General features: G+C 44.5%; 5 protein-coding genes and 1 non-coding gene across 9 annotated transcripts in view; 4 read left to right on the top strand and 2 right to left on the bottom strand.

Annotated features, from left to right (window-relative positions):
- Window positions 1–364: 364 nt before the first annotated feature.
- Window positions 365–3,019, top strand: LOC127753535 (inosine triphosphate pyrophosphatase). The gene is made up of 8 exons (XM_052279019.1): window positions 365–574; window positions 1,273–1,337; window positions 1,433–1,496; window positions 1,582–1,591; window positions 1,802–1,833; window positions 1,946–2,058; window positions 2,585–2,661; window positions 2,736–3,019. The coding sequence occupies exons 1-8, from the start codon at window positions 439–441 to the stop codon at window positions 2,854–2,856; spliced, it is 618 nt and encodes a 205-aa protein (XP_052134979.1). The 5' UTR covers window positions 365–438; the 3' UTR covers window positions 2,857–3,019.
- Window positions 3,020–3,095: 76 nt separating this feature from the next.
- On the bottom strand, window positions 3,096–5,231 carry LOC127753533 (shugoshin-1-like). The gene is made up of 8 exons (XM_052279018.1): window positions 4,870–5,231; window positions 4,733–4,770; window positions 4,523–4,610; window positions 4,371–4,394; window positions 4,189–4,257; window positions 3,863–4,085; window positions 3,706–3,772; window positions 3,096–3,616 (listed from the first exon to the last, which is right to left on the bottom strand). The coding sequence occupies exons 1-8, from the start codon at window positions 5,146–5,148 to the stop codon at window positions 3,349–3,351; spliced, it is 1,056 nt and encodes a 351-aa protein (XP_052134978.1). The 5' UTR covers window positions 5,149–5,231; the 3' UTR covers window positions 3,096–3,348.
- A 2,869-nt stretch (window positions 5,232–8,100) lies between these two features.
- TRNAK-CUU (transfer RNA lysine (anticodon CUU)) lies at window positions 8,101–8,173 on the top strand. Its single transcript has one exon. It is a non-coding gene; the product is annotated as a tRNA-Lys (tRNA).
- A 2,939-nt stretch (window positions 8,174–11,112) lies between these two features.
- LOC127752420 (probable pectate lyase 12) lies at window positions 11,113–17,160 on the top strand. 3 transcript variants are annotated; one of them, XM_052277762.1, is made up of 4 exons: window positions 11,113–11,698; window positions 11,775–12,687; window positions 13,459–13,664; window positions 16,361–17,160. In XM_052277762.1, exons 1-4 carry the CDS (start codon window positions 11,562–11,564, stop codon window positions 16,578–16,580), a joined length of 1,476 nt encoding a protein of 491 aa, XP_052133722.1. In that variant the 5' UTR covers window positions 11,113–11,561; the 3' UTR covers window positions 16,581–17,160. The 3 variants fall into 3 exon arrangements, with proteins under 3 accessions (XP_052133722.1, XP_052133723.1, XP_052133724.1); XM_052277763.1 differs by having other exon boundaries at window positions 11,580–11,698; window positions 11,779–12,687; XM_052277764.1 differs by having other exon boundaries at window positions 11,581–11,698; window positions 11,806–12,687.
- A 125-nt stretch (window positions 17,161–17,285) lies between these two features.
- Window positions 17,286–21,702, bottom strand: LOC127752422 (uncharacterized). The gene is made up of 9 exons (XM_052277765.1): window positions 21,497–21,702; window positions 20,484–20,532; window positions 20,216–20,304; window positions 20,058–20,114; window positions 19,546–19,608; window positions 19,399–19,464; window positions 18,686–18,772; window positions 18,508–18,601; window positions 17,286–17,941 (listed from the first exon to the last, which is right to left on the bottom strand). Exons 1-9 carry the CDS (start codon window positions 21,599–21,601, stop codon window positions 17,484–17,486), a joined length of 1,068 nt encoding a protein of 355 aa, XP_052133725.1. The 5' UTR covers window positions 21,602–21,702; the 3' UTR covers window positions 17,286–17,483.
- Window positions 21,703–24,139: 2,437 nt separating this feature from the next.
- The window catches only part of LOC127786339 (midasin), a 32,338-nt gene continuing 30,455 nt past the window's right edge, over window positions 24,140–26,022 (top strand). For both annotated transcript variants that reach the window (XM_052313714.1, XM_052313713.1), the window contains exon 1: window positions 24,140–24,611. In XM_052313714.1, the coding sequence (XP_052169674.1) occupies window positions 24,175–24,611 (437 nt within the window). In that variant the 5' untranslated portion in view covers window positions 24,140–24,174. The remainder of the gene's footprint in view (window positions 24,612–26,022) is intronic.

Below are 26,022 nucleotides of genomic sequence, written 5' to 3'. Positions count from 1 at the left end.
GAAGCTAATAAATCAACCAAAGCCACCATGTCTTCGTGTAAAATTTACCTCAGGAGCAAATCATGGTCGAGTTCTACACGGCCAAAGTCATCTGCCTAAAACAGGCCTAAAGCTACTACTCCCTCCGTATTTTAATGTATGACGGCGTTAACTTTTTAATCAACGTTTGACTTTGACCACTCGTCTTATTCAAAATTTTTATGCAAATATAAAAATACTTATGTCATGCTTAAAGAACGTTTGATGATAAATCAAATCACAATAAAATAAATTATAATTACATAAATTTTTTTAATAAGACAAAATATGAAATATTTGTTAAAAAGTAAATATGGAGGGAGTACTATATTTTGCTGGGCTAATCAATCTCTTCCTCCGGTCCGCCGCATCACCGTTCCTCCCGGCGGAAGCAGCGGCCAACACCGGAGCGCAGCAAGCATGTCCGGGGCGGCGGCGGCGGCGGCGCGGGCGCTGCCCAAGGCGGTGACCTTCGTGACGGGCAACGCCAAGAAGCTGGAGGAAGTCCGCGCCATCCTCGGCTCCTCCATCCCCTTCCAGTCCCTCAAGCTCGACCGTGAGCCTCCCCGTCTCCGCTTCTCGGTTCTCGCTTTTGTCTCCAGTCCCGTGTGAATCTGCTCGGCTGACGGTAGGGTAGTAGAGTAGCAGGCTGGCTAGCAGCCCAGTTGTGGCGCCGCCGCGTGATACGGTGGTGGTCTACTGAACTGGAGCCTCCTAGGATAGCAGTGAGCATGTGGTTCGTAGATTAGACTGGAGATTGTGGGATTTCGATCTGATTCAATTTTTGTTCTCAACGGGAGTTAGGTTGAATTGTGATTTGTGAGTAGGTAAAAGGTTGAATGTTGATTTGTGCTCATCGCACAGCCTAAAGTTTTTTTTTTTTTTTTCCTTTGAAGTGTGGGATAATTGGATTAGTACTGGTTAAGAACTTCGGGAAGTATGAATATTGGTTTGTAAAATTCATGGTGGCCTAGTACCAGAATTGGAGCAGAACAGCGATAGGATCATAGGAGAACCGGCATTAGATTTTCATAGAGTAAGATGTTCCCAATTATAGTTCTGGATCACGTTGGTGTTGATGGACTCCTACTTTATACTATAACCCTATGGAACTTCCAATTTTAGTTTCCGAAATATCAAACTGTTCCAACTGAAGACTGATGTTCTTGTTAATAATGTCATGTTCCTAGTTTTTTCTCTATTACGGTATTATATGTTTTGAATTTGTGTTTATAATTCTGTTAAATCTTGCAGTCCCTGAATTGCAAGGTGAGCCGGAGGACATATCTAAAGAGAAAGCACGAATGGCTGCATCCCAGGTACTTCATGTTTTTAAATGCTAATGCTATTGCATAAACCCAATCAACAAAATTAATGACTCTGTGTGAAATATGCACTGTGTACTTCACATTAGGTGAATGGGCCTGTACTTGTTGAGGACACCTGCCTATGCTTCAATGCACTCAAAGGCTTACCAGGTGATTGATTTACACTCTTCTTCATCTTCACTTGTTAAATCAAAATAGAATGCACAATTTGACATAATTTACCCTTTTGATGCAGGGCCCTACATGTAAGTGCTTTTCCTGTCGAGGTGTAAGTTGAACCTATTTTCTTGTCACCGAGTTATTTGGACTTTTAGACACAAAAACATACTTCACTTCAATGACTCATCAAGAGACTGTTTGCCAGATATCTAATCACATCTTGGTCCTCGATGTCATTGCTAACCTCTTTTTTCTTAATTTGCAATTCTGGATGCTTCTCGACACACGATGAACAGAAAATGGTTCCTTGAGAAAACTGGGCATGAAGGTCATTGATATAAACCATCCTTTTTTCTATCTGCTTGTTTCATTTTATAATATGGTACTTTTTTCACAGAGATTTACTAAGTAAGTTCATGTTTACTATTTTCACATCATAGGTTTGAACAATTTGTTGCTAGCCTATGAAGATAAATCTGCTTTTGCTATGTGCATCTTTTCTCTTGCTCTTGGACCAGGAGAAGAACCAATGACATTCGTTGGGAAAACAGCAGTAAGACATCAATTTTCTGTTTATTCCATTTTTTTTCTTGTGAAGTTTTTAGAGAAGTTCTGCTTATTAGTTGTTGAATAATAATTCTTCTGTCAAAACCAACAAATATTGATGTATTATGTTCAGCCATGTTTATAGTTTGAAGTGTTGCTGCATTTTAGTTGAGAGCTATCATTATATTAAACACTGTTTGATATCACATTTTTTTGTACCATGCAAAATATTAGCATCACCAAGGAGACTAGATTCTTTTGTTACTCTTGTCAGATATCTTTCCATATGCATTGTTAATGTAGCATATACTTCCATGCATCATTCTTTCCCTGGAACTTTGGATGAACTCCAGTGCATTTATTTTGGTACAGACAGATAAGCTCTATATACTCCTATTCTGTCACACTGACGCAATATAATTCTGCAGGATGTGGTACCATCCTTTTAGACATTTGTTACAAAAAATACAAAACATAGATTACATTAAAATTAGACGGTTTGGTTGTTGAACTGTGTAATTCTAATTGTACAGGGAAAGATTGTGCCTGCTAGAGGACCTGCTGATTTTGGATGGGACCCAGTATTCCAACCAGATGGTTTTGATAAAACGTGAGTTTCATGATAGCTTGTACTACCTTCTGTGCACCCCTCTTGATTCAAATACTGACACACGTGTATTACAGCTACGCTGAGATGCCCAAGTCAGTGAAGAATCAAATATCTCACAGGGGAAAAGCTCTTGCTTTGGTGAAAGAACACTTTGCAGCTGCCAACTATAAAGTTCAGAACGATGGTTCAGCTTGAACTTGGTGATGATCCGACTCCGTTGCGATTCTTGCCACTTCTCCAAGTTGTGACAACCAATTAAAGATGTCAAATACATTAAATACGTCTCGCCTAGCTATCTGCTTGTGCAACATGCTCGGTGCCTGAATCTGAATGGGAGAATAAGTATCTTCTTCACCTATGCAAAGTGTAGCACAAGTATCTTCTTCACTTATGCAACGTTAATCAGGCAGAAGAACATGCTGCAGAAGTGCAGATGCATCTTAATCATAATTTCATTTCCAAATTGGTCAGATCCCGAGCAATTCTTCACACACAGCACCCCCTCTTAACCGTAAATAAATGTGTCACAGCTCAGAATACACACATGGTACATCAAGAATTCAATCCAACAACCATTCCAACAAACAAAATGACATGCTACACTAACTAACTAAACTGCAAAGAATCATTGCAGCACGCAGCTCTATCAGACTATCAGACATTCTGGCCTTAGGAGAGGATGCTAGGCTAGGACCTCCTGAGCTTAATGTTGACAGGCATCTCCTTGTAGGAGGCCACCCTCTCCGTGGCCCTCCTGGTCGGCCTCCCCAGCGACGACCTCCGCGGGAACTGAGCCGCCGCCACCGCCACCGCCGCTTGCTCAGGAGGGTCACTGGTCCCGGCCTTGCTGTCGCCGCCGCCGCCACCGCCGCCGATCGCGAGCTGGAGGTCCTCGATCTCGAACAGGTCCTCCCTATGCTCGCTCGGCTGTGGTACCGGTGTTCTCATGGACTTCCTGCAGAAACACACAGGCGATTTCAGTCAATTCAGTTCATCAGTTGTTACTTTGCTGAATCATTTGGCACTCCAGAGATTTTCGTCCACCTTCTCTGCACATTCTCCTTCTCCTTTGGTGCCGCTGCTAGTTTCGTCGTTGCAGCTGGTCCTAGAGCTGGAAAGCATAGATCAATCAATCAGTGAGCCATGCTGATGAGAATTAGTACAGGTCATTGCAAGCAAAATGGTTAGCGGCCATTGTTACATCGAGATCTTTGCATCCGTTTCCTGCTGGCGTTGCTGAGTTTCTTGGTGCTTGCCGCATGCGATGCGTCTGAAGCCGCGGCGGGCTCTGGATTGACGACATCTCCATCCTTGATCTGTGCCGCTCTATCAGAACCCTGCTGCTGCTGCGTCGTTTCGCTTGCAGGAGGAGCCTTCTCTGGCAGTGGCAGGTTCCTATTGCGCTTCACCGCCTTCTTGGCCTCCTGCAATAATAAGAGGATAAGAACAGCAAATTGCATCAACATTTTCCATGGAATTTATGAAACGAAGGTGGAGCAAGAACGACATTAGCATCAGTTCCTATACCTCCAATTCTGATGTTTTTGTTGTGATAACAGCTCTCGAGCAAGCGAGTTGATGTTGCAGCTTTTTTAGCTTCAAAAGAAGAAAGATGGTGGCTAATCAGATGCGTGTTGAAAATGCCATCAACAATCAAAAGTCCAAAACTCTTCCCAAGATTCACAATGATCAGAGAGCCATGAACTCACCCTATCTCTCCCAAGGTTGAGCTCCTGGAGAACAAAAAGAGACAACAATCAAGTTCCATCAAGAAGATGGGTGAAACAATAACTAACTGTACAGATTTCAAACGACAACTGAATAGTGGAAGGAATCAGAAAAAAATTAGGGGCAAACTTACTGCCAGCATCTGGGAATTTGCCTGCGCGAGCTGCCAGTTAGCGAGCCGCAACTTCTGCAACTCTGTCCCACTCAACTCTATGATCTTGCTGTATGCACGAAATCAAGCAAAAACAAGTCAAAACAAGATCACATATAATCAAAATCTCCATCCACTCAAAAACATAATAAGTGAATATGATGCAAGAAATCAGTGATTTCAGGGACGTACTCCCTCTCCTCGAGGAGCCTCACAAGTTCCGAGTTCTCCTGAAAAAATGCCACAAACAATTCCGAAAAAAAAAACATCACCGTTAGCGAACGACCCCGAGATTTTCAAACTGGCAAGCACAGGATCGGCGATCTTGCCTTGACAAGCTGCGCCTGCGCGACTCCGCCCGCGTCCGCGGCACACGTCGCCCCGTCCTGCTCCACGGCCGCCGCCGGCCGCGGCCTCAGGTTGGTGATGTCGCACAGCGTCTTCCTCCTCGCGGCAGCCCCAGCGCCCTTCGGTATCGAGCTCACGCCGCCCGCTGCCCCCCTCCTCCCCGGAGCAGCAGCGGCGGCGGCGGCCGCCTCCGCCTCCGCCGCCACCACCGGCAGCGCCAGGCTGGCGACCTGCTGGGGGACAGGGACGGCGACCTCCATGGATTGGGGGATCGAGCAGGCGAGAGAGATTGGGGGATTTTTGGGGTTAGGGTTTGGGTGGGTGGGAGGCGGAAGGAGGAAGGGGAAAGCGTAACGGCTAGTTGCGGGAGGCGACGGGGGGTATTTGAGGGAGGAGGAGCGTGACGTTCAAATCGGAGGGCTGGATGGCACCGTCGGACGGATGGGATTGAGCCACGTAGGAGGAATCGACGGCTGCGGATTAATCAGGTTCGGAATCTGTCCCGTGTGTCTAGTACCCGAAACAAATGGCCATCGTGGTCTGAAACTCGGATGTTCCTAATGGGCGCGTGCGTGCCGGCTGCTTAACTAGCGCGGCCGCGCGGCGCGCCCCCTCCCCACGCCCCGTGTGATTAGCAGATCGGATCCCACTAATTACCATAATTAGCGTTAATTACTCTGATTAGTTTTTTTTACGTGAAAAATTAGAATATATATGGAGAGTTAACTGCAATAAACTTTCAACATGGGTTTGAAACTTTAAGTCAAGATTTTTTGAAATTTTTAACTTAAATTTGAAAACCTTCAAGCTAAGATTTAAAAACTTTCAACTCAAACTTGAAAACTTTCAACTCGGATTAAAAACTTTTCAACTTAGATTTAAAAACTTTCAATTCAAATTTAAAAACTTTCAACTCGGATTTAAAAACTTTCAATTTGGATTTAAAAACTTTCAACTCAGACGTGAAAAACTTTCAACTTGGATTTGAAAACTTTCAACTCAAAATTAAAAAAAATCAAGTCAAGATTTGAAAACTTAACTCACGTTTGAAAAACTTTTAACTCAAATTTAAAAACTATCACCTCGAAATTCAAAATACTCGATTTAAATTTGAAAACTTTCATCTCAAAATTCAAAACATTCAACTTTAATTTAAGAAACTTTCAAGTCAAATTCAAAACTCTCAATGGATATTGAAGGTAAAATATTCAATTTATAAAATATCGCAAAACGCGCGCGTGTGGAGAGGAAAAAAAAAGGAGCGAGTACCGCAAAAACAAAACTAGCGCCTAATTTCACGGGAAAAAAAGAGAGAAAAAAAAGAGAAACTGACGCCAGCTTCTGTGGTGCTGCGTGGACCGTGTGGGCAAAAATGCGCGTCGCGGGCGCGTACGCGCGAATTAGGAATCGCGCTGAAACTCTGAAATCAAGATGGTCTGCATTTTCTTTGTTGTGTTGAGGGTGGGGCATGGCATGTTTTTCATTCAATCTGGGACCTTGGCTCTATACAGTGTACACCAGTCACCAAGAAATTCTAGAGTAGTAGTAGTTGTTCGGAAGGAGAGGTATACGGCTGTGCTCTTTTCCCCTCTTTCCTAACTCGCTTCCCTCGTTTTTCGTGCGCATGTTTTTCAAATTGTCAAACGGTGCATTTTTTGTAAAAGTTTTCTATATGAAAGTTGTTTTTAAAAATAATCATATTAATCCATTTTTCAAGTTTTTTAGGCTAATACTTAATTAATCTCGCTAAATCGTGTGCTTCGTTCTCCGTGTCAACCTTGCCTCCCGAACACAGCCGTAATCTCTCCCCGGTAGAGAAAACGATACTATCCATTAGTTTGTGATTAGTTAAATACTTCCTCCGTTTTATATTATAAGACTTTTTAGTATTGTCCATATTCATATATATGTTAATGAATCTAGACATATATATGTTCCTATATTCATTAACTTCTCAATAAATGTGGGCAACGCTAGAAAGTCTTATAACCTGAAACAGAGGTAGTATTAATTAAAAAACTTGAAAAATAGATTAATATAAGTTTAAAACAACTTTTCTAAAGATTTTGTTTTATAAAAAGAACATCATAAGATGCATGAAAAATGAGTGGTGAAGTTGGGAAAGTGGATAAAAGAATATAGGCTTCTAAGAGCATCTCCAACAGCCTTCTTATCCCATTCTCTAAGTTAAATTGTAGCAATTTTGGCTCAAATTCGTGGTTCAACAGACTAGCTAACCGGCTGGCCAAGCCATCCTGCTGGCCAAAGTTCCCCTTGCACTGGCCAAATATAGCCAGCCAAAAAGGCCTGGCCAATCGTGGGCCGCACCGCTTTCCCCTCTATTCTCTCTCCCTCTCGTCCGATCCGCAATTTTTTCTTTCCTCCCGCATCGCTTTTTCTCAGCTCCCAGATCCAGCGCCGGTGCCGACCACCGCCGTCCCCTGCCGCCGACCTTCCCGGCGTCGCCGAGACAGCCGGCCGAGGCCGCCGCCGCCTCCGCCGAGACAACCTGCTGAGGCCGCCACCGACCTCCGCCCCTCCACTGAGACAACCTGCTGAGGTCGCCGCCGCACCTGCCGAGGCCGCCGCCGCACTCCGTGCCGTCGCCCGACGCGCCCGCCGCCGATCTCCGCGCCGTCGCCGCGCGGACGGCTCCTCCGCCGTCGACCGCTGCCGAGGCCGCCGCCGACCTCCGCGGCGTTGTCCGACGCGCCCGCCGCCGTCCTCCGCCGCCGCGTTGAGGTTGCGTTGCCGATTTCTTCGTGTTGAGGTCGCGTTGGGAGAAGGAGAGGAAGGAAGAGGACTGAGAGACTGATGCGTGGGACCCGGTGTTTAATTGGAGAGTGTGAATAGAGAGACTGTTGGAGTAAAAGACAAATTTGGCTCTCTAATTTTTTAGATGACTGGCCAAATGAGTACTTGGAGAGCTCAAAATAGCAAATCTGTTGGAGATGCTATAATGTTTTCATGCTGGAGAAGTGGATATATTCTGTAGATTGTAGGTGCTGCTCAAGCTCTGCCATAGACCAATGCAAACCTCGCGGTCACCATTTGACACTTCGGTTGGTGCCAGAATTGGAGCATGTTCCAGCGGTCAAAGCAAGCACGAAAAGGCTAAACAATCACTGCTCCAAATATGTGGATTTGCGTTAAGCCTGATCATTTTCATTCAGTTTAAATCTATATAGTGTGAATTTCAGGGCACCAGCAAAGCCCGTCTAGCTCAGTCGGTAGAGCGCAAGGCTCTTAACCTTGTGGTCGTGGGTTCGAGCCCCACGGTGGGCGTTGTTGAGTCCTTTTTTATTTTTTTTGGCATTTCTTACTTTAAGTCCATATATTCTTTTTAATTTTTTGATTGAATGTTGTTGGATTAAAGTATACTACATATCACTCTCATGGCGTCGTCTGTTAATGCGCGAAAGCTAATAAAACTTGCTATGAAGTTTTGAAATGGACTTCATTAGCCTTAATACTTGATTTAAACTCAACAGACAAAACAAGTACTACATCTATTTCATATTATAAGAGCATGTTTAGTCGGTGAAATAAAAATTTTTGGGTGTCACATCGGATGTTTGACCGAATGTCGGAAGAGGTTTTCGGACACGAATAAAAAAACTAATTTCATAACTCACTTGCAAACCGCGAGACGAATCTTTTGAGCCTAATTAATCCGTCATTAGCACATTTGGGTTACTGTAGCACTTATGGCTAATCATGAACTAAATTAGGCTCAAAAGATTCGTCTCGCGATTTCCCCCTAACTGTGCCAATTAGTTTTTCTTTTTATCTATATTTAATGCTCTATACATGTATCTAAAGATTCGATGTGATGTTTTTGTGAAAAGTTTTTGATAACTAAACATGGTCTAAGTCGTTTGATTTTTTTTTAGCTAGCACACACCGAAACTGAAACTGAAACTGAAAAACTGGTTCATTCTGCTAGCACACACTGAAACTGAAAAACTGGTTCACTTACCCAACGGTCGCCATCGCCGCCACCGTCAAGTTCTACAAGCGTGACATGTCCAGCATTCCATCTGACACGGCTCCAACTCAAAGATCAAGCTCCCTTTGCACGGAAATTTAAAGAAGCCATATTAGTTGCCAACTTTAACACCAGATGAAGATACAACCCAAAAAGTTAAGACGACGTTGATAGATTACGTTGCCATTCTTCGGCCTCGCAGAGGGAAACTTCTCTCCCAGTTTTTGGTTTTGGAATTTTGAGATATGGGCAGCAAATTAAAGCGACTTGTGGCTTACGCGCCGCCGATTCCTGGTCCGGATGTAACGAATACCGGAGACCTCTTTTCGGAAGGCAAAAGATGATGTTGGTGGTGGCGGTGGATGAGGGGAATGTGTGGGCATAGCAAGAGGCCAAGAGTGGATAAGAGAGAGAGTGTGTGTGCGCGCGCGTGTGTGTTTCTGAAGAATCGGACGTTGCAAGTTGCAAGTTGCAACAACGGAGAAGGGGGTTTCTTGCGGCTGCAGTAATCCTCGCCGTGGGATGATTACAGCAGCAAACATGCTCTAGCAACAATGGTTGCCTGTGTTCATGCTCCCTAATGCCTAAGGTGTATTTAGTGCACGTTAAAATTGGAACGATGTGATGAAAAAGTTAAAAGTTTGTGTGTGTAAGGAAGTTTTGATGTGATAGAAAAGTTGAAAGTTTGAAGAAAAATTTTGGAAGTAAACTCGGCCTTAGTAATCCATATCGTGTCAGATGAAACTATGGCCCTGTTTAAATCCTACTCTAAAATTTTATACTATATCATATTGAACGTTTGAACATCAGTATGGAGTATTAAATATAGGCTAAAAAATAACTAATTACACAGATTACGATTAATTTATGAGACGAATCTTTTAAGCCTAATTTCTCCATGATTTGACAATGTGGTGCTAAAGTAAACATCTGCTAATGATGGATTAATTAGGCTTAAAAAATTCGTCTCACAGTTCCCAATTAATTAGGCTTAATTAGGTAAGTTCCCAATTTTATCTTCAAACTTCCAACTTTTCCATCACATAAAAACTTTTCTACACACACAAACTTTCAACTTTTCCATCACATCGTTCCAATTTTAACGAAACTTCCAATTTTAGCGTAAACTAAACACACCCACACACAAACTTCTAACTTTTCCATCTCATCATTTCAATTTCAATCAAATCTCTAATTTTACACCCTTGCATATTGCATGCACACGAGCAGTCGACCACACAACAAGGACCAACCAAAGCAATGCATGTCTGAACTCTGAACAAAGCAACACCGGCAGTAGCAGGCTAGCAGCAGAAGTCGTCTTCGGGGTTCGTGGTAACTGAAAAAACAAACACTCCTGTACTCCACTTCGCACGGTTGCCTAGAAGAGAAGGGTGGGAAAAGGGTTCCTGATCGTGCGCGCCTGCCTTCGCGGTTCGCGATGGAATTCGTTTTTTAGTTTGGGACAAGAAAAGTTTTATAGTTTAGTAATGGGGGAATTTCTTTTTCTTCTGTTTCCCGGTGGTGCCAAATGCTACGTATGCTTTTCTTCGCGCTAGATATCTGAAACGGGGACGGTCGGAAATTCAACCACGCAAGAAATGGACTTGCGGTGCACCTTTGGAAATACAGAGGGAAGAAGATGTTGTTTTGCGTTTATTACTTGGAAAAACAAGGAAGAAAAGTCAACATTACTTTATGTAAATTGAGTCGTGGATCTACCGGTATTTTAAGCACTTCCATACAATAGCCTAAATTCTCCCTTAAGGGCTCCTTTGATTTAAAAGATTGAAGCTTTTCAAATCCTATGAAATTCCTATGGAATGGCACATTGCATGTAGATTTTGGAGGAAATTTAGCAAGAGCTCTAACCTCTTGGAAAATTTCCTTTGAGTCTACCTCTCTTATCCGATTCCTGCGTTTTTCCTGCGCTCTAATCAAACGACCATTCCTATGTTTTTCCTGTGTTTTGCAATCCTCTGTTTTACACTTCAATTCCTGTCAGAATCATGTGTTTTTCCTATTCCTCCGTTTTTTCTACCCTGCGATTCAAAGGGGCCCTAAAAAAAAAGGGCAACTGAATTCACCTTTGATAAACGGCTAGAGGTCTTACGGCTAGCTCCACAAGGTGATGGACTATATGATTTAGATTCGAAGCCTCACTCATTCTAATTATTTGATATTATGTCCTTCCCTGGTATTCGCCAACTGAATTCACCTTCCATGCACCAATAAGAGAAGATTTGCGAGCGCTTCTATGCCGACTTGAGATCAGCATTAACACACGAACACAACAAATCATCATCATGTGCTCAATTTGACAAACTCCATTGGTGCCAATCTTCCCCTCCATGAAACATTCTCCATTCTCCCTCCTCCAAAGGCTCAAACAAACCCCCTCTCTTTCAACAAGCAAGGAAGCCATCTCCCCCAGGTGATTCCATTTCACCTCCTCTCTCTCTCTCTCTCTCTCCTCCCCCATTGAGTTCTCCCCTTCCTCCCCACCATTGCTGCCCAATCCCAAGCTCCAAATCTCAAGAACTTCACCACCCAGCTGCTGATTCTCTCTCCAAATCCACCATTTTCCACTCCCTCACTGTGCTCCACACTCTCCTGCATTGCTATAAAAATCCACTGCATCTCCAGTTCTCCACTCCCAAATCCACCCAAGAACCAGCCGCCGCCATGGCCGGGCCGGATGAATCCACCCGCATTACCCTCCTCCTCGTCGCCGCCACCCTCCTCCTCCTCCCGCCGCCGCTCGCCGCCTCCCTCAACTCCTCCCTCCCCGACCCCGCCGCCGTCGTCGCCGACTTCCACAGGTAAGCGTGCACCCCCCGCAATGCCGGTGCGATTTTTTCGGAACCCTTTTTCTTGAGGTTTCTTGGCTAATGGCAGCAAGGTGGCGACGTCGCGGCGGCGGATGCAGGAGGCCGCCAGCGGCGGCGGCGGTGGCGGCGGAGGGTGTTTGACGGGGAACCCCATCGACGACTGCTGGCGGTGCGCCGGGACGGACTGGAGGCAGGACCGGCAGCGGCTGGCGGACTGCGGCATCGGGTTCGGCCGCAACGCCATGGGCGGCAAGGGCGGGCCGGTGTACGTCGTCACCGACCCCTCCGACGGCGACCCGGTGAACCCCGCGCCGGGGACGCTCCGGTACGGCGCCATCCAGGAGGGCCCCCTCTGGATCGTGTTCGCCGGCGACATGACCATCCGCCTCAACGAGGAGCTCCTCGTGAACAGCTACAAGACCATCGACGGCCGCGGCGCCAACGTCCACGTCGGCGCCGGCGGCGCGTGCATCACGCTCCAGTACGTCTCCAACGTCATCATCCACAACATCCACGTCCACGACTGCGTCCCCGCCGGCAACGCCAACGTGCGCGCCTCGCCGACGCACTACGGGTGGCGCACCCGCTCCGACGGCGACGGCATCTCGCTCTACTCGGCGCGCGACGTGTGGGTGGACCACTGCGCGCTGTCGCGCTGCGCCGACGGCCTCATCGACGCCATCATGGGGTCCACGGCGATCACCGTGTCGAACAGCTACTTCTCGCACCACAACGAGGTGATGCTGCTGGGGCACAGCGACGGGTACCTGCCGGACTCGGCGATGCAGGTGACCATCGCGTTCAACCACTTCGGGATCCAGCTCGTGCAGCGGATGCCTCGGTGCAGGAGGGGGTACTTCCACATCGTCAACAACGACTACACGGCGTGGGAGATGTACGCCATTGGAGGGAGCGCGAGCCCCACCATCAACAGCCAGGGCAACCGCTACATCGCCCCCGCCGATCCCAACGCCAAGGAGGTAAGCAAGCGACGCCATTGTTGTTTGCCGTGTTCTTGGCTTCTTGCTCTCTTCGTTGTTGCTTTGCTTGTGAGTCGTGAGATGTGATAGCAGAAGGAAAAAAGAAAAATCTTTTTGTGTGTGTGTGTGTGTTGGATTGGTTTTGGTCTGTTTGTTTCTCATTTCGGCTCGAATTGCTGATGCTGTCGGATGTTTGATGCCCATTTTTGGATGATTTTATTTTATTGGGTGGTTATTTCTTGTTCTGTTCATTGGTTTGCTTATGAAAGGAAAAAAAAATGTCTTTTATTTAGTTGGTTTTCCTCCGTTTGCTTCTCATTTTGGCTCAAATTGCTGAGGTTGTCACTTGTCAGCTGTTTGCTGCCCCAATTTGGGATGAATTCCTGGTTTAAGTGGGGTGTGAAATTTAGAGCAATTTGACCATATTTAGAAAAATTCCCGGTTTAAGTGGGGTGTGAAATTTAGAGCAATCTGACCATATTTAGAAAAATTTCTCAAGTCGTTTGACCTGTTTTTAAGGTGTGAGTAGCGCTCTATGGTCATGTGAATTGCCACGCTTTTAGGGCGAATGTTTGGAGCATCATCATAATAGCGCCTCTTCTTTAAAGAGCAAAAATTTGGGTGAATGTTTTTCCCCCTTGCCCTCGTGATAGCAGCATCCGAGGCAGGCGCGTGCACCGCACGATGCGATGCGATGAGATGAGATGCACCCTCCCCCCAGATTCGGTGAGGCTGACATGTGGGCCCCACACTGGGACAAAAAATGTGCAGGTGACGAAGCGGGTGGACACGGAGGAGGGGCAGTGGGCGGGGTGGAACTGGAGGACGGAGGGGGACATGATGGTCAACGGCGCCTTCTTCGTCCCCTCCGGCGAGGGCCTCGAGGCCATCTACGACAAGGCCTCCAGCACCGACCCCAAGTCGTCGGCGCTCGTCGACCAGCTCACCGCCGGCGCCGGCGTCCTCGGCGGCCCCAGGTACGTACGGCACCCACCCATCCCTCCTACATTGCATCGTCATCGCCTCGCCGGCTCGCCGCTCTCCTTTTGCACGGTCGAATGAATCCGACATGTAGCAGCAGCGTGGGTGTGTGGGCCCCACTGCGTGAAATATCCGCCGGATCCCTCTGACTGGTGGGGCCTTTTTTTTTCTTTTGGGTTGGGCCGTCTTTTTTTAATGCGGCAGCGGCGCCTTTAAACTGCCACCTCCGGTCGCCGGAGGGGCGCCGCTTGTCGAGTTGTTGTCGGCGCCATTGCCGCGACCTGGATGGGTAGAGAGGGATTTGCGGTAGAACAGCTCGTCGATTCGGTAACATTGAGGTCCCGTTGGAAGCATGAAGATTAGGAAAGGGCACGTAAGACGAGAGTTATTAGCACACATTAATTGATTTTTAATCCCTCCATCCAAAAATATAATAGATTTTAGGTGGATGAGTCATAGGGTCTGTTTGATACAGCTCCAACTCCTAAATTTAGCTCCAGGAGTTGGGTCCGGAGTGGAGTTGTGGAGCTGCCTAAACCCAGCTCCACAACTCTAGTTCATTTTGTGAGAGCTCCATCCAACTCCACTCCCAGTTCTAGTAGAGCTAAAACTGTTTGGCTGAGCTCCAGCTCCAAGAGCTATGCCAAACAGGCTCGTACTATAGTACCATGAATCTTGACAACATGGTACTAGAATATATCGCATCCATCCAAAATCCCTTATATTTTGGGACAGATGGAGTAGATATTATAAACTTAAAAACAAACTTTATTTTGATACTAGTTTAGATCAACTTCTATATAAAATTTTTTTGCACGTAATATATTATTTAACAGTTTAAAAAATGTGCTAATGAAAATTAGGATAGAATCTAGTAGTATGATCTTAGTCAGAAACAAACGGGCCTGAGAGCATGAGAGCAGAGCAGTTTGGCTAGCTAGCAACAAGCGTGGCAGTACAATAAGAAATGCAGGCCGGCGATGCAGGTGGACTTGTACAAGCACTCTGACTGGAACTGAGCTAACCATGTCGGCGTCCTACCGCGATAATCCTACAATTATTTTCCTGGCCAAATCCTCAATTTATAGACCCTTAGCTGGTAAAAGGCAGGACAGGTTAGGAGGGCCAAAGTAAAGTATTCTTAACAGATGATTACTATTACAAGGCTGAGCACTCAATAGAGAGCCGTACCACTAACACTAGCGGCTGACTGACAAAGTCGGGTTGATTAAACACCGGGATAAAAGTTTATAAAGCAACTTTGTCTTGTACTACCAGTAGGCCCAGTACTTGTATTCTGGTACACTGCTAGTGCTAGAATTCTTTTTTAGACAGCGAACTAGACTCTGCTCGTGTGGGATGGGCGAAACGCGAGACTTGGGGAGTGGGCAGCACGGGCAGGCAAATGCACTACCGCCGTTGCATTTTCGTTCTCCCGTTCTTTCCTCTGAAACCATGGCAAGACAAGAGCAGACTACTCATGTCAAGCTTACAAAAACCTTCCAACTATCCTAAAATAAACAAAACGATGTGACCTAGTATGAATCTGGATAGATCGTATTCGTAATAAGTATATGTTTATTTTTGACGGATGGAGTACATTTTTACATGAATGACTTACTCCCTTCTCCCTTTGTCCTAAAAAAAATCAACTTTTAAAGACAAATCTAGACAAATGCATGACCGGATTTATCTTTAGAATTTGATTTTTTTTTAAAGAACGAAGAGTGTACATCATTGCGTTAGACTTTAATACTCCATTCGTTTCTAAAAAATAAACTAATACGGAAATTAGGGTTGTTTTTTATACGACGAGGAGGGAATACATTGCAATGCTAGTACGTTGGCACATAAACTCTCTTCAGTCAATCTGCCTCCGGATGTCCGGATTATGAATAAAAAATAATGGACCAGTGTTATCTTTTGGTAGCCGGTCATGTCGATGAGCCATCAACTGAATCCACAGATGGTGGCCGGTCTTTTTTCCTCTTCGCTCGATGCCAAAAGTAGCCGGGATCGAAAAGATCGTCGCATGCTCAGCAACATGCGTGCTATATCCATCGATTGCATAACCCAGGGATCACGGTAGGCGGGCAATCACTCACCATGCATTGCCTTCTTCTTCTCCACTTGCTCGCCACTGACCCCTTCGTTTTGTCGCCGAATCCTGCAAAAGATAGCCAAAAGGGAAAAAAAAGGCTCAAAAGAAGCTAGTACACACAAACACAAACTGGCCCAATGCATTATAGTTGTTGCTGAATTATTCTAGTACTGCGAGAAGCTGTGTTCTTTGGGCGTTTTGGATCTCAAACAGTGTCCTGTACTGGAGACCCTACCATATTGCAATGCGATGACCTTTTCGGATGGAGCCAAGCAAGAAGAGAACGTTGAGGGTCCATTTGCAACGATCCATTAGAAAATGGCGTGCACTTTTTGTCGTTCTGTCCATCACTCTGCAGGAGAAGACCCATGTTCCTCGGCATCCAATTCCTTATTCTGCAGCGTGCATATGCACTTGTGACAGACAGCAGTAGTAGATCTCACCTTAAGTACAGTTTCACTTGAAAGTTTTTGCTACAACTTGTGCCAGTTTTGCTAATGACATACTGGCAGCTACTAGCTCTCTCATGGTAGTACATGAGAAGAGAATATAAGATAGTTTGCTAATGTTTTTGGAGATTTGATCTGGCAGGGACAACGGCGAGGCGGCGGCGTACGCCGGCGTCAACTACGCCGGAGTTGGAACCGGCGGCGGAGGCGGTGGCGGCGCCGGTGCCGGCGGGATGGGGTATGGTTATCTCGGGATGGTCTATGGCAGCGGCGGCAATTGGAGCTGCCGAGCTGACCTGACACTGCAATTGACTTCATTGTTTCTTGCACTCTTTGCTCTCATATGCTTGCACCCATTGTGATTGTAAGATGCTTCATTATGATTCAATTGGAAAGGTTAGGAAAAAGGGGAGAAGAAAAAGGAAGCAAAAGGTGTTGACAGTTGACACTTAGGGAGTAGTAGGCAACAGTGTTACAGTGAGATGATATCCACCATGTAATGAGCACATGGATGGGAATATTGCAGGTTTAGCCAATGTAGTTGTTGCAAAGGGGAATGGGATTATTCAGACTAACTTAAGTTATTAACTCTAACCTCTCTGTAATCTCTGTCAAAGGGTAACGAATCTATGGTTTAATGGATAAACAAAGTTGAGCAAATGCTAGAAAGAAACCGTAATTTGGCCGTGCTTGTGACAAGAAAATTTGATCCGGTTCAGAGGTGGCCCAAAATCGTTTAAATTCTAAGGGTGGGCAAATTTGCTCCTGTTCAGAGGTGTATACCAATTTCGATTATGGGCATAATTTGGGACGCCTAATTTTCATGGTCATCGGTTGGCCAATTTTTTGTATGGGCTTTTATATGCACTGATTTAGATCTGGGAATGTGGTCCGCTGCTGGGCTTGAGTATTGAGCCTAAACCAACCCAGACAGAGCCGACTTGGGCTCTAGCAAACTGCTCCAGCTTTCGAGAATGGCGACGATTGAAGAGCCGCAGGTATAGTAGAACTGCAAACAAAACTACCATATCACTAAGCTTAATAAACAGCAGCTGAAATCACAAAAATACAGTTAAACACAAAATTCATGTATTTCCAACAAAATACAGTTAACCTCGAGAATTTGTATCAGTGTCAGCTAAACTCACTGAATTCTGATCCTCTCCTAGTGTTTGCAAGTTACATGGAAATATAAGAAAGGTACCAACATTCTCAGTCTACAGCTACAATGTGCCATATGGTATGGAACCTTCACCAGCATATGTTTAACCAGAAGGTGGTGGTGGCGGCGGTGGCATGGACATAGGAGGTGGTGGCATACCACCAGCTTGTTGTGGGGGTGGGGGTGGCCTCCACATAGGTGGAGCTGGCATACTGGAAGGAGGCGGCGGAGGCCTTACCATGCCAAGAGGAGGGGGTGGCATCATGTTTGGTGGAGGTGGTCTCACTGCAGGCCTGTAATGCATTTGAGGTGGCATGTGGGGTGGTAGCTGTGTATTCTGCGGAGGCCAAACAGGCTGACCATTCATCTGCATTGGAGGGAACTGTTGCATAGGAGGTGGCGGCGGTCGAACATGTTGAATCTGAGGTGGCACTGCCCCATTGGAAAAAGGTCGAGGCACAGGTGCACCATTTGCAAGCCCTTGCGTAGGCGGGCCACTTGCAAACATAGTGTGTGGCCTATTCTTCTGAGAACCAGGGTTATTTGCTGCTAGCAACCTCTCTGTCAACACAAGAATATATCAATCATTATGATTGTAACAATATGTTGGAACAAAACTTTAGTAAACCGCAATGTAGTCAGAATTCAGAATTTCAATGGACAATTGAATGAACGGCAATGGTGAATAAGTGAAAAGAATGAAAATCGTTTTCCATATGACAAATTAGATGGGTCTAGTAATAGCTGTAACATGTTATATCAAGATCCAATCTATGGATACTCAAAATAAAATAAGATAATCCAAGAAATTATATAACATCTTTGTGAACCTTCAACGTCTAATAATTGAACACTAAACAGGGTTAAATATGCCAGCACAAAAGATTCAACTCCACAAAAGAACTCCTCATCAAACTCAACCCTAGCATTTCCAAGGCACAAAGATGGAAAATGTCGGGAAATTTATCATTTCAGAATCAAGAACAGAAAGTTGGCATGGATATATGGAACAACCAAGTAGGCAACAGAGAGTCAATTCAAGACATTCAAGTGAATATTCACATCGGTGTGTCTGAGAGGGCAAGGAACACAAATAGATGGGAAAAAGAAAAAAGAAAACACAATACCTGCAGGTGTGCCATGGCGTTCTCCTTTTGTGTCTTTCTTGTAGGCATAAGAGACAGTAATTGGCCGGTTACATAGATGTTGGTTGTTCATTGCCTGGAAAATTGTGGCACATAAGGTGAAACACATTCAATAAATGGAAGAAACAAAATATAGAACTTATTGTGGCAATTGTGTTACCTCTATAGCTTGATCAGATGATTCAAAGGAGTCATAGCTCACAAAGCCAAAGCCTCGTGAATTTCCAGTTTCAGGATCTCGCATTATCTATAAAGATAAATAAAAAAAATCAAAGCAAATTACTGTATGCCAACACTGGAAATACACTATTAACACTGCATGGTAAACGATTGAAGTAGTACATGTTAAAATCAGATAATTAATTTATCTGATTGAAGCAGACGTGATACTTGGCAAGATAGATTGATGCTATGGGATTAAGAACACATCCTGTGCAGCATGGCAATTGAAAAGAGAACAGAAGATTCTAACATATCAAATATCTGTAATATTATCATGATAAGAATTAATATGAATAATGCCCTGAGCTGATAAGCTCCTAGCAATTTGCCAATTTGGAACTAAATACTGTTATGCAAAAATTCTGCTGAAGCAAGGTCCATTAGAATTTAGCTGAACTATGATGAACACATTAGGAATATCAGGTGAACTATGATGAACACATTAGGAATATCAGGTTATCTTAAGCACCACTCAAGAGGTTGTTCAAGCTTGCTTCTTGACTTCTCAATGGAGGAATGCTCACAAGTCAGATTACTGCATAGCTATAGATCATAAGAGAAGTAATCTTGATGCAAGTGTCTAAAGCCTAGTGTGCACAGAACAGATTACATAAGCGGACAAATGCAGTAAAAGGTTTTCTTGAATGATACCTTGGGATTAGTCACAATCACTCCAAACGCACTGAAGGTATCGTACAGGAGCTTTTCGTCAACATCCTGAACACAGAACACAAAGCCATTAGCCACTCTTCGCATGCAAACGAGCTGATAAAGAAAAGCTAGACCACAAGTTTTTACCGGATCGAGATTGCCAATAAAAAGATTTGCCCCTACATCAAGGCTCTTCTTGTCTTGTGAAGCCTGGAATAAGAAAAGATAATCATGTTACCATGTGATATTTAAATCCTATATTTCGAAAATGTTTAGATACAATAAAGAAAGTTTTAGAAGCAGTATACTGAAAAAAAAATCAATAGAATTGAATGTAAACTACAGATCCCTGCAAATAAAGTCTACTAAACCACAATGTGACAGTATTAAGTTGAATGAACCCAGATGTTCATTTCAGAATAATATTAGTTTCTGAAAAAATCATCGCACGCACTAACAAATCAGAGTATCTGTTCAGTTGATGTTTTGAGGAAGAATCATCTAAACTCATACACTAATATAGTAATATTAAACTATCAACCATCTGTCATAAAATTCAGCAAATTCAGCAGTTCAAGGGACCCACGAGCACCCTTGGCTAGAAATACAAGAGAGAAGTACTGAAAAGAGGCAGAGGAGATTATAAAAGAGGTACTTACCTTGTTTACTCTTATTGGTTTTCCATATAGCTTGATCATATTCAAAATCTTAATAGCCTAAAAAAATAAATAGATAAGAAACAGAAAAGCTATATTGAATGGATATTGAAAGTGTACAGTAGAAAAGTACTATTTGCCTTCACCCAAGATAGACTTACATAATCTGCATCTTCTTCACTTCTGAATTCTACAAATCCATAGCCCTGGTGTAGATTTGTTACTCTGTCTTTGGGGACATAGACATTAACTACAAATGGACAAAAAGGAACTCCATTAATCAGTCTCCATAATAGTAAATCCATGATGTGTGGCACACTGGCACAGGGAGGCGATAAGTCACAAACAGCACATAAAACAGAAACATAATGCTGAAAGATACTTCCGAGCAAAATCAGTCAAACTATCAAGGAACAAACTGATACTTACCAACAGGGCCTGCTTGCACAAATAATTCCCATAGTAACTCCTCCGAAACCTGTAAAATACCGGTAGAATTATCAGCGTGAGGGCATGGAAATAAGATTTCCAAAGGGATCATATATTATCTTACACACGAAAGGTAAGACCAATATGTTTTTTGTACACAAAAGATAAAATCATTTAGCAAGTATAATACTTTGTTAATTGATAGAAGACAATTGATTTAGTGGTTGCGTTAATCTATAATCACATAGATAAAGTGTTCATAATTTCCTGCAGGGAGGGCAAAGAATGGTAGCTATCAGATGTTTCCTACAATAATAAAGTCCAAAACTAACATAATTCAACATGGAAACATGCCGTCTCCTTAAATATCATACACTAACTTGGCAAGCAATTTACAAGTATTTCTGTCGGATTCTAGGACATATAAGCAGACCAACTAGGACTACAAGTATTTCTTTCAGATTTTAGGACATATAAGCAGACCAACTAGGAGATTCCGAACAGTTCCACCAACTATGCTGCTATATCATGCACGATAGTTTATAAACAGACCACCTAGGAGAATCTGCACAGTTCATCCAACCACGATTCTTTCATACAATGCTTTCCAAACTCACAGCCGACATGGAAATTAACTGCCAACACTTCATTTAAGCTTATTCGAACGCAAATCTAGCTACATGGGCACACACCTTCGTCGTCGAAAAGTGACAAATTAACTCAATGAGCTGAACAAATCAACGATGGACACGCACCTTCGCCACGGAACAACGACCAATTAACTCAACGGGCTCAACAAATCGTTAATCCATCAAGTACCAACGGAACTCACAACAACATCGGCACAATTTCCACTTCAGGCTTTGCTCGTGGCGACAGGACGACACAAACCCCCACCAACCGAACGCCCACAGAGCCATGGGCGCTACAAGCCCCTCCCTGTGGAGGCTTCAGGAACACATCTACAGCTACGGCGACAGATGGGAGGAGCAAGAAGGGGGAGGAACCCTAACCTGGGGGTCGAGGTTGCCGACGTAGGTGGTGGCGTCCTGGTTCCGCTCCGCCGAGTGCTGCCCGAGCAGGTTGGCGCCCACGCCGGGCGCGATGCGCGTCGTCATGCCCGGCTTCGGGCTCCGGCGGGCGGCGGGCGGCGGCGGCGGCGGCGGCGAGAGGAGGAGAGTTGCGGAAGCGGCGCCGCCGTGGTGAGGGGTTTATTCGAGAATTTCTCCGGGTGAGAGAGCCCCTCACTGTTTTATTTCTCCGGGTAAGAGGATGGGTACAGCCCATGGGCCTAATTGCAGTTGCTAACAAAAGCTTACATAAGGTCTAATTTGGATCCCCCACGGAAGGAAGAAAAAATTTTAGCTGGTCTATTTCAGACCTTGGGTTAATTAAATGCTACTAAGATGCATTGTTCTACCTCATACTGAGCCATGGGTATACAGATCGAGATTGGGAAGGTCAAATGTGCGAATGTTCACGTGCCAAGGCGCTCAAATATGTTAAGTCTGGTCTAGGGGGCTGTTTGGTTCACTCCCTCACTTTGCCAAACTTTGCCACACTTTCTAGGATACTTGTTTGTTTCACTTCCAAAGTTGTGGCATGCCAAAGTTTTTCAATTCAAAGGCCCACATGTCATACACCCATCTTTTAGCCAAAAGTTGCCTAAGGTGTGGCCATCAATTTATAAGCCACAAATTTGGCTATGTTTGGCATGGAGGTTTGGCAATGTTTAGGAGTGAACCAAACAACCCCTAGGTGCGCCTAGCCCCCATGAGGTGCTATCGCAGGCATATAAATTTGTATATAGAAACTTTTGATATGGAAACATTTTAAAAAAATCATTCAGATCCAAATCGAAATTTGGTAGTATATAAACTTTCATTTGATGTACAAAATTGCCTATAAATAAAAATCATGCGGTACTAGATGTAAGTATGGGTGTTTTGCGCGTGCTCATGGTGTGCAGATATTCACGAATTATCCCTTTCAGAATAAGACCTCCCTAACATTAAGGATTAGCACGAGCTAGCGGTTGATGCGTGGGGTGGAAATAAGATGTGCGTATGTATTGAGAGACATTGGGTATATTAGGAAGGAATTACTTTAGTTTGAAACTTATCATATAGGTTTGTCCTTAGTGGATCGGTGAGAAAATGTACTGATTTGTAATTGTCGACGAGAGTACCCCGAATTACATGAGGGATGTGGATTTGTGTAAATTGTTTGGGAGGAAAGGATTATAGAGAATTCATTGGCCTTGGAATTTGGTCGCTATATGTTATGAATAAGCTTTCTTGGCTTCTTGTTTAACGTGGTGAAGACACACATGACCCGTAGATATAGAAAAGTACCATAAGGGTTTTTTTAGGCTATAGTAAGCTCAAGATTGATGAGGTATGTATCATCTTTTGCATATTAATATGTTCCTCTCGTGCTTTCATCGAGTGACTAGATTATCTTTATTGAAAGGGCGGTGAGATGTAGATGAAGCTACACAAGTTATATTAAGGTGGCATGAGGACGCTCACTATTGATGGCAAAGTAACATGATTAAAAACACCCCCTTTGTTGCCTTATAGGGGCAATTAAACAATAAGCGAGGTAACGCCTTAATTTATGTGACTAATAGTGATTAGGAGATGGATAGGAGAAGGAGGAAAGGTAGCCTAATATGACTCATAAAAAGCTCAAATTCCATTCACACCAATCCAAAAATTCAAATAGATAACCTAACACAAATATTAAGAGTCTCTCCTCTCAAAAAATACCTTCACATTGTTGCTTCTCCTTGTAGACCGTGTCTTACCTCTCACTCCAGTGTTTTATGTTATTTTCTCCCATTGTTCTAAGTTGGATGGATTCTGTGTCACCGTGTCAGCACTCCTTCAATAACTCAATGTATCGATATTGGTTCACCGACTCACGATGGATCTGACGCATGGGAGAGAAGAGAGTAGGGGCTAAGAGCTAACGGGGAATAACATGGGATAATATGAGCAAAAGAATAGGAAAATGATGTAGTTGTCGTTGTCTTTAAGTCTCATTTTTCTCTACACTATGCCCTTAAAAGCGAACGGTATATTTTACTCGATACATCTTATCCAGTGGTGGAGTCAAAATTTTCCAAACCTAAAGCTCAATCAGTTGAATTTATATAATTTTGCCTTTATCTTCTAGTTTTTGAAGTTCTAAAATAAAATTTCAATGAATATTTAGGACCAGGAGTAGGGCTACCGCCCTAGTTGCCCTATTCCTATCTCTGTCCCCTTACTGATGTTCTAACAACTAGCATGATAATAAGTTCATATATACTTAAAACTTTCTATTTTGTATTGCCGATTTAGATTGGATTTGTAAATTTTAATTACGATTATCTGTTAACTATTTTATTAAGGACAATTCAAATTATAAAATCTACATCGTCCATCTAATTTCCAAAAGCAATATACTAGAACTTTTTCCTTCTCGACACGATCTAAAACCGTCCAATCTTAGAAATGCACGGATTGATTTTGATCAACCATGTCGGTTGCTGATGAAACGACGAACCCACGCAGTGAGCCCGACCCAACACCCCGACCGGCCGCGCCGCCGCCCCCTAAAACCCTAAACCCGCCGCCTTCCCACCATATATACACTCCCATCAACAAAACCCAACCGTTCCCCTCTCCCCGCGGCTCCGCCATCCATGTCGCTCGACGGCAGCTTCTCCGCCGCCGCGGCCGCCGCGCGCCTCCTCGCGCGGTGCCCGGCCCTTCGCGCGGACCCCCGCGTCCTCGCGCTCGCCTCCTCCACCGCCGGCGGCGGCGGTGGAGGGCCCTCCCGTGATGACGTCGCCGCGGCGCTCGCCGAGCCGCTGCTCCACCCGCGGTACACCGTCCCCGTCGTCGGCTGCTTCCTCCCGCTCGCCCCGGCCCTCCTCGACCGCGCCGTCGGGCTGCTCCGCGCCGCGGGGGCAGCCGCCCTGCGCTCGGACGACCCCGCGGCCCGCGAGGGGGAGGAGGCGGGGGAAGGGGACCTCCGGGTCGTGGAGTTCTACCTGTCCAGGGGCAGGGGCCTGCGGCTGCACGAGATCGCGTGCCTCGCGCTCGCCCGGGCCCTCGACCTCGCCCCCTACCTGCTCCGGTAAAAATGACGGCCGCTCCCCCCCTACTGTATGCTGTTCGTGCCATGGTTAGGTGGAATTTAAGTTCCGGGCAGTGTTTGCAGCTGCATTTAGTACAGAATTGGACTCGCCATTCATCAATCTGGTGCGGAACAAATGCCCCTTCTTCTAGGCACCAAGCCTTGATAGGCTATGATGATCGATGAGCCTTCATACTCTGTAGTCAATTTAAATGGATTTTATGTAGTTCCAATATTTGTGACAACTGACAAAATCCAGTTGAATTTGAGTTCATCTAAGTTTGGGGCTATGTCGATTAAGCTTGTTTGATTGTTGGGGCAGCATTGCACGTCTCTTTCTCTTTGTTATCTTTGATGAACACTGCCACGTATGGGATGTATGGTCTGGTTCAACACAGTCAAACACCATATTTCCCCCGATCACAATTTCACGTGTAACAAATGGGAATATATCCTATGCACACAAGCTTCCCGTGCACACTCCGTGGACACCAACTAGCAAATGTCACAGAAAATTATAGAAAAAATTGGACACATACTTCCAGTAGTATTACACCTACATGGACCCTTAACTGTCAGTTTTTTTCACTTTTTTGTTACGGCTAAAACATAATGAATTTGAATATGAGCTTTGCAGATATGTGTAATACTATTAGGAGTAAATGTCCAATTTTTTGTAGAATTTTTCGTGACATTTGCTAGTTGGTGTGCACGGGAAGCTTGTATGCATAGGATATGTTCCCGTAACAAACAGGCATCACGAAGCACTAAAAGTTGTGCACTTGTAAATGACGAGCTGAGTGTAGAGCTATGTGCCTATTCCATTTTCTAAGGTGATGTATAACCACTCGAAAGCCCATTTGTCAAAAGGTAAAGCTAATGTACTCAATCTATAGTATAAAGACGATGCATACTGGGGACATAATGAACAACAGGTCTGTTTGTGTTAAAAGTCTAATTTGTCAAGTGACTGCACTGAAGGAAAGCCTTGCCTCCTGTGGAGGGTTAAGTTTGCTCTCCTGTGTTCGCAATTCTGGTGAGCTGGAATCCTCAAACAGGCAACAGGCAATTTTTATGGATCAGTAAGAAGCTAACATGTGTTTGGACTTAAAAAATCCCTCAGTATCTTAAGCTAGCAGCTGATCTATGTTTAGAGCTTACTCATTTTATGCTTCAGTATGTCATGTACTGAAAGAGTAATTTAAAAAGCCACTACCAGGATCAGTGACAAAGAATTGAAACAAAAACCTGTACGTACTGGTTTGTCTGTTTTGTCGAGTAGCATTTTTTTTACACGTGCTCACAAATAATGAATTAGAGTGCACATTTGGTTTGGAGTTTAGATAAATTCTATATCAAACTGTACCTAATTATTACTATTTCTTTCATCTCTTGACCATTTCACTTACGA

Source organism: Oryza glaberrima, chromosome 10 (assembly GCF_000147395.1).
Source record: "Oryza glaberrima chromosome 10, OglaRS2, whole genome shotgun sequence".
Classification (NCBI taxonomy): domain Eukaryota; kingdom Viridiplantae; phylum Streptophyta; class Magnoliopsida; order Poales; family Poaceae; genus Oryza; species Oryza glaberrima.
Note: the sequence above shows the minus strand (reverse complement) of the source record. Positions and strands in the feature narration are given on the sequence as shown.